This window comes from Pezoporus wallicus, unplaced genomic scaffold (assembly GCF_028554395.1).
Source record: "Pezoporus wallicus isolate ANWC-B61680 ecotype Strahan unplaced genomic scaffold, APGP_CSIRO_Pwel_v1 contig_10444, whole genome shotgun sequence".
Lineage (NCBI taxonomy): Eukaryota > Metazoa > Chordata > Aves > Psittaciformes > Psittacidae > Pezoporus > Pezoporus wallicus.
This window is the reverse complement of record NW_026641513.1, coordinates 1-7628: the sequence shown is the minus strand read 5'-3', so window position 1 is coordinate 7628 and position 7628 is coordinate 1. Positions and strand designations below refer to the sequence as shown.

Sequence of the window (7628 nt, the reverse complement as noted above, 5' to 3'; positions counted from 1 at the left end):
GATGCCATCAGAGATGGAGAGCAGGGAATGGGATGGCGGAGGCGATGCCCTTCGGTCTCCAGAGCTCCTCGGTCCGGGTCTGTCTCTGCCATCTTTTTCCCTAAGGAAAACTGCAGCATTCCCAGCAGCATTCCAGAGCTGTGATCCAAAGAGAGTGGGATGAGCCCCTCCGTAGCCAACAGCATCCCCCCAGCCACAGCTCCCTCCTCACCTCTGCAGATCTGCTGCAGCTTCCATGGGCTTTTCCCTCTGAGGGGCCGTGCGGCCAATCCTAGGCACAGGGATAGATTGAGATCCATCAGCATCCATCAGGGATCCATCGGGATCCATCAGGGATGCAGTGGTGGGGACCAGGATGGGGACCCCAGGAGCTCACCAATGAACCTGACGGCTGCCTCTTGCAGGGGGACCTGAGCATCTTGCAGGTACCGCAGGCTCTGGTCCAGGTATCCCTGAGCCCTCTTCCTGCTCCGCTCCAGCTGCAGAAGGAATGGGATGCTACAGAACGCCCCCATTGGCTGGAGCAGTCCCAACGCTCCCTTTCCCATCTGGATGTGGGATGGGCAGAGCGGTCCAAGGGGTTCCAATGGGAGCAGGAATGGATGCAGGGTCCATACCAAGCACTCTGCAACCCTCCACATCTGCCTCGTCTTCAATAGGCGCCGGAGCTCTTCCCATTCCAGGAGCGTCGCCGCAGCAAGGAGAGCTCCCCGGGAAGCCTGCACAGGATGGGATGGGAGACGGCACCTTGGGGATGATCCCACCCTGGGGAATGTGGGATACGGGGGGATGGGGCAGGTCCGTACCTCAGCCACGCTGCGGCTTTGGTCGCTCATGTGGAAGAAGAGCGGGAGCAGCAGATCCCAGGTTTTGCTCCTCATCCTCCTCCTGTCACGACCAAACACCGACTCCAGCAGGAGCCAGAGCACGTGGATGGAGAGCTCCCGGAGCAGGCTGCATCCCTGGAGGCAAGGAGGAAAAGGGGGCACTTAGGCAGATCCAGATGGGATGTGAAGCCCTGGAGCCATCCCCATGTGAGCTCCAAATCGCCGCAGGGGTCCCACGCAGCCCTTACTCCATCAAAGAGGGGCTGGATGTCCTGCACCAGCCCCACGGCAATGGGGCTGGCCGCCTTCCTCGGGAGGTGACCCATCACGTTCCATACGATCATCAGGGCTTTTATCCTGAGCTCATCCTCAGCATCCCAGAGCCCGTGCATGATGTGGGGCAGGAGCCGCTGCAGTTTCCTTGCCTGCAGGAAGAGGTGGGGGCTCCTTGTGGGGAGGCCTTGACCCAAGGCTGTGGTCACCAAGGTCATGGCCAAGAGGGGTCCCTATGGCCATGCCCTGACCCGTGGCCAAGAGGTCTCCCCATGAGCCTTGGCCAAGAGGGCCCCCCATGCCCATGCCCTGCCCCGTGTCTGTGCCCTGCTCCATGGCCAAGCGGGTTCTCCATGATCGTGCCCTGCCCCATGCCCATGTTCTGCCCCATGGCCATGCCCCGCTCACCAAGACAGGTTTCTCCGACAGCTTCAAGAGGCTTTCCAGCAGCACGGACGCTGTCATCAGGCTCTGGGGGTCCTCAGCACCCTCAGCACCACCAGCACCGGAGGCCATGGGCTAAAGGCAAACACAGGCATTGAGACCCCACCGAGCCTGCAGGGCTCATGGGAGGCCATCAGGGCCCTTTGGGTACTCACAACGAAGTTGGGGATGGAGGTGTCCCGGGTGTCCTGAAGCACCCCCAGCAGCTCCCGTAGGGCCTCCGAAGTCTTGGATATGGTCAGGACCGTCTCCCACATGTCCACATCAGCGCTGGAAGGCAGGGCGCTGAGTCAGCGTGGTCCACACATCCCATGGGATGCTCTATGGGGGTTAGTGGTGGTGCTCCCCATGGAGTGGGATGCAGGGACCCGCTCCTCAGGGATGTCATAGCATCATGGAAAGGGCCTCAAGTTCATCCAATTAAAACTCCAATGCCATGGGGTGGGATGGGGGGACCTGCTCCTCAGGGGTATCATAGCATCATGGAAAGGGCCTTAAGATCTTCCAGTTCCAGACCCAATGCCATGGGATGGGATGAAGGGACGCGCTCTTCAACATCATAGGAAAGGCCTTAAGATCATCCATTGCCCTTGGTCCTTGGGTCTGGTGGCCGTAGGGACCAAGCCCTCAAGGCTGGTACCTGTCTGTCAAGGGCACGTTGAGGACCATGTTGACCGCCAATGCCCTCGGGTGCTTGATGGCCATCAGGATGAGGAGCCTGTCCATCATTCTCCGTGTCTCTTCCCTGCTGCTATTCCGCAGGCATTCATAGATGCTCCTCACGACACTGGACATCTGGAAGAGGAAGAACAGGCGAGGATGGTGCTGGGACCGGATTCCCCATCCCTCTCTGCTGCATCTTTGTACCCAAGACCCCTCCTAGGTTTGGGATGGAGGAGGAAGGACCGAAGGGGATGGGAACGCAGCCATGGGCCACCCACCTCGGCCAGCCAGAAGTCGAGGTCGCTCAGGACCAGCTCCAGGATGTCCTCTGCCACCCTCCTGTTGAAGATGCTCGAGTCCTTCATGGCCTCGATGACCACGCAGACCATGTCCGTCCTCTCCCATGGATAAAGGGAGCCTGCAAACCTCTATGAGAGGAAGGTTGGGAGCGTGAGCGTTGTCCCTGCTTGGGGAAGCATCCCACCATAGGGTCCAGCACTGGGGGGAGCTCCATTACCATGGTGAGGTATTGGCTGGTTTTTTCACCCCATCTGAGCTTTTCCACTTCATGCTCTGGCTTTGGCCTTTCTGAAGAGCAAGGGGGACACAGGAGAGTCAATGGGACACAGGAGAGTCAATGGGATACAGGAGAGTCAATGGGATACAGGGGAGTCAATGGGATACAGGGGAGTCAATGGGATACAGGAGAGTCAATGGGACACAGGAGAGTCAATGGGATACAGGGGAGTCAATGTGACACAGGAGAGTCAATGGGATACAGGAGAGTCAATGGGACACAGGAGAGTCAATGGGACACAGGAGAGTCAATGGGACACAGGAGAGTCAATGGGACACAGGAGAGTCAATGGGACACAGGAGAGTCAATGGGACACAGGAGAGTCAATGGGACACAGGGGAGTCAATGGGACCCAGGAGAGTCAATGGGACCCAGGAGAGTCAATGGGACCCAGGAGAGTCAATGGGATACAGGGGAGTCAATGGGATACAGGGGAGTCAATGGGATACAGGGGAGTCAATGGGATACAGGAGAGTCAGTGGGACACAGGGGAGTCAGTGGAACACAGGAGAGTAAATGGGAGACAGGGAGGGGTCGGGGGGGGCCATCATGGCCTCTGGTACCTTTCTGCTGCAGGAGGTACTGATGGAGGCTGCAAAGAGCATCCAGGGCCAGGGAGCTTGTCCTGTCCTTGGCATAGTGGAAGAGGAGGAGGTGGCCCAGGAGCTGGCCCAGGAGAGGGACTGGGAGCTCCTGTGGGGGGACAGGGATGAAGAGGCTGATCCAGGTCAGGTACAGGTTTTGGGGAGGGAGAAAGAACTTGAACAAAAGGTGAAGCACCCAAAGAATGAGGAGGAAAGAAAAGAGAAGGACAAAGAGGAGGAGAAGGAGAAGAAGGAGAAGAAGGAGAAGAAGAAGAAAGGAGCAGGAGCAGGGTCAGAGGCAAGAGCAGGGACAGGAGCAGAGGCAGGAGAAGGGGAGGGGCAGGAGCAGGAGCAGGGGCAGGAGCAGGGACAGAGGCAGAGGCAGGAGAAGGGGCAGGAGCAGGAGCAGGGACAGGAGCAGGAGCAGGGACCGGACCCGGAGCTGGAGCCGGAGCGGGAGAGGGGCAGGGGCAGGAGCAGGGACAGGGGAGAGGAGAGCAGGAGCAGGGACAGGAGAGCAGGAGCAGGGGCAGGAGAGGGGGCAGGAGGCAGGAGCAGGGACAGGAGCAGGAGCAGAGGGGCAGGAGCAGGGACAGGGACAGGGGCAGAGGCAGGAGAAGCAGGAGGCAGGGGCAGGGACAGGAGCAGCAGAGGCAGGAGAGGAGAGGCAGGGCAGCGGGGCAGGAGCAGGGACAGGGGCAGGAGCAGGAGCAGGGGCAGGAGCAGGGACAGGGGCAGGAGCAGGGGAGGAGCAGGGGCAGGAGCAGGAGCAGGAGCAGGGGCAGGAGCAGGGGCAGGAGCAGGAGCAGGAGCAGGGGCAGGAGCAGGGGCAGGAGCAGGGGCAGGAGCAGGGGCAGGAGCAGGGACAGGGGCAGAGGCAGGAGAAGGGGCAGGAGCAGGGACAGAGGCAGAGGCAGGAGAAGGGGCAGGAGCAGGGACAGAGGCAGAGGCAGGAGAAGAGGCAGAGGCAGGAGCAGGGGCAGGAGCAGGGGCAGGGGCAGGGGCAGGAGCAGGAGCAGGAGCAGGAGCAGGAGCAGGCAGACTCAGGATGCTCTGCAGGTCCCCGTCTCCCCGTGCAGGGGTCGCTCTCGCCCGCCCCGGTCCTGCCGGGTCCTTACCCTCAGTGTGCGGTGGTGCCGCAGCAGCTGGGTCAGGGCCGCGATCCTGCCCAGGGCCCTCTCCCTCACGGCGGGGCTTCGGGAGCCGCTGAAGCGCAGCAGGAGCTGGGCAGGGGGAGAAGCCGTGGGTGAGCCCCGGAGCTGCGGCAGGGGCTGGATCCCCCCCGCTTCCATTGCAGCTCCCGCTGAGCATCACCGCGGGGCGGGCAGGGATGGAGGCAGCGGCACGGGAAGGGATGCAGGGGGTGAGGGCTTGGTCCCCTCGCTGTGGGGGATGCCCCGGCCGCAAGGACCAAGGCACGGCCCCGCTTCCAGGGGCGGTATACATATACACACATATACATATGTATACAAATATACACACATATATATATACATATATACACATATATCTATAACAGAGAAGTTCCTCCTCTAAAGACCTCTTCATGCAACAGTTCAGGGCAAGGGAACCAGTCCATGGGCCCATGGTGCCAGGAGGCAGCAAAGACCCCATCCCGGGGGGGGGGCTCAGTCTCCTGATGTGGGGTCCCTGCCCTGAGCTCTGCGGGCAGCGGCCACCACCGCCTGCAGCCCCCGTGTTCCAGGAGGGCCTTGGGTATAGGAATAGAGCCATAGAGCTGAATAGGAATGGGAATAGAGCCATAGAGCTCCACACAGGCCAGACCTGCAGGATGCTCTGCAGGGTGGGGTATAAATATCATAGAATGTTAATTATGGACAGCAGATATAGATATATAAATATTCATATAACTATAAACATAAATATGAATATAGCTGCCCCATATAAAAATATAGATATGGACATAACTATAAATACGAATATTAACACTTATAAATATAAATAAATATAGGGTTAGATATAAATACAGGTACAGCCCTATTAATAGCTAAGGGAAGAATGAAAATGCTAATAAGTGGGGTCCTCAGGAGGGATGCGCAGTTGTGGTACCTCAGTTCCGCTATCGCATCCATGGCGAGATGCACCTCCGTGCGCAGCCGGTCCGTGGGCTAATATAAATATCTACTTATAAACATAGATATTAATATTAAATATCGGTAAACATAATATAGATATATAGTTAAATATAAATGTTGATATTCATCAATATTGCTTTCATTAATTTTTTAATAATATTAATTGTAGATATCTATATAGAAATAGAAATAGATATAAATAGAAATATATTGATATTGGTTTAAATATATTGATATAAATAGATAAAAATATATCTAAATATATAAGTAGATACAAATATATATACATGTATACATATAAATATATATACACATACAAATATATATACATGTATACATATATGCACATATACACACATACATACATACACACACATATAGACACATACATATGTATACATACATACATATATACACACACATGTATGCATATATATACATATATATACACATATCTATAACAGACAAATTCCTCCTCTAAAGACCTCTTTAGGCAACAGTTCAGGGCAAGGGAACCAGTCCATGGGCCCCAGCAGCCTGGTCCCAGCCCATGGTGCCAGGAGGCAGCAAAGACCCTATCCCGGGGGGGGCTCAGCCTCCTGATGTGGTGTCCCTGCCCTGAGCTCTGCGGGCAGCGACCGCCACCCCCTGCAACCCCCGTGCTCCAGGAGGGCCTTGGGTTACCCAGGGGAGGGAGGGCCCATGGCTCCGGGGGGCCCCATGGGTGAGGAGCAGCCCCCGTGCACCCCGCTCTGCACAGGCCAGACCTGCAGGATGCTCTGCAGCTCCTTGCTGCCCCTGGGGTCAGGAGAGTTGAGCACCAGGCTCCGCAACATGTTATCCATGGACTCCAGTGCCTGCAGGGACAGAGCAGAGCCCTTCAGGTACCTACGGGGCTTCAACCGCGGGCATCCCGCAGCCCCAGCGCTCCAAAGGGAGCTGCGGGCTCCTGGAGCGCCTTACTCGGTAGTAGTAGTAGGCATCCAGGACCGAAAGCTCCTCATTCAGAGGCAGGAAGAAGACGCTCCTGCAGCAGGTCTCTACGATGTGTCTCCCTTGGTCCGCAAGCCCTGACTGCACTGAGCTGCAAAGGGAAGAAGGCTCCGGTTGGATGCTGGTGATGGGAGCAGTGGGGTTCCCAGGAGGGATGTGCAGTTGTGGTACCTCAGTTCTGCTATCGCATCCATGGTGAGATGCCGCAACTCCGTGCGCAGCTGGCTCCTGGGCTGCTCTTGCAGCAGTGTCTATAGAGCACAATGGGGATAAGGGACCTGGGAGTCCACCAATGCTGCCCTCACCGGGTGCTGGAGGCCTTCGCCCCATAGCATCCCCATGGGGGTCCCTTCACCTGGATGATCTCTGTGAGCTGGGTCTTATGGCAGAAGACATCCAGGCCCTGTTGCAAGCCGCAGAACCTGGCGGTGCTCAGCAGGGAGCAGACGCTCTCAAGGAATCCAACCGTTTCATACTCAGACTGGAAACCAGGGAGGATGGAGGCACAAACAGGGAGTATGAGAGGGGACGGGGTACTGGAGCACTAGGGGTGAAGACAGCACCCAACAGCACCCATCGGCATCGCAATGGCCGTGCTCACCATGGCTGGCCTGTTGACAAAGGCCTCGATGCGCTCCACGTTGTCCCGCTCCAGTACGTACACGGGTAACCAGCTGGCATCTAACGGAGGAAGAGGAGAGGTTTGGAGAGCAGAGGAAGCTCTGCCCCCCGCCAGCATCCAAGGAAAGTGGTGCTGGTCATAAAGTCATGGAATCATGGAATGGGTTGGGTTGGAAAGGACCCGGAGATCATCCATTGGGTCTTCCAACCCAACCCCTTCTATGGCTCTATGGTCCGATGTCACCAAGGCTGTGTCCAACCTGGCCGTGGATGGAGCATCCACCCTGTGCCAGCACCTCACCCCCTCCATAGGGAACAACTTCCTTCTATCCAAGCGGAACTTCCCCTGTTCCAGTCTGAACCCATCTCCCCTTGTCCTGCTCCCAGACCAACGCTCACCAGTCCTCAATGGCACGACCAGGGTTTCCTCACAGGACTCCAGTGAAGAGATGCATCCCTCAGGAGCCTCATCCCTCTCCCAAGCCTGCCGGCGGGATCTGGGGGCTCTCTCCATTATCCCGCGGGATGCAGGAAAGGGATCGGGATAGCG

At 57.3% G+C, this 7628-nt stretch overlaps 1 protein-coding gene across 1 annotated transcript; it reads right to left on the bottom strand.

Moving 5' to 3' along the window:
• Positions 1–329: 329 nt before the first annotated feature.
• LOC130607212 (maestro heat-like repeat family member 5) lies at positions 330–887 on the bottom strand. The gene is made up of 3 exons (XM_057424138.1): positions 807–887; positions 618–719; positions 330–479 (listed from the first exon to the last, which is right to left on the bottom strand). Exons 1-3 carry the CDS (start codon positions 879–881, stop codon positions 330–332), a joined length of 327 nt encoding a protein of 108 aa, XP_057280121.1. The 5' UTR covers positions 882–887.
• Positions 888–7628: the final 6741 nt, after the last annotated feature.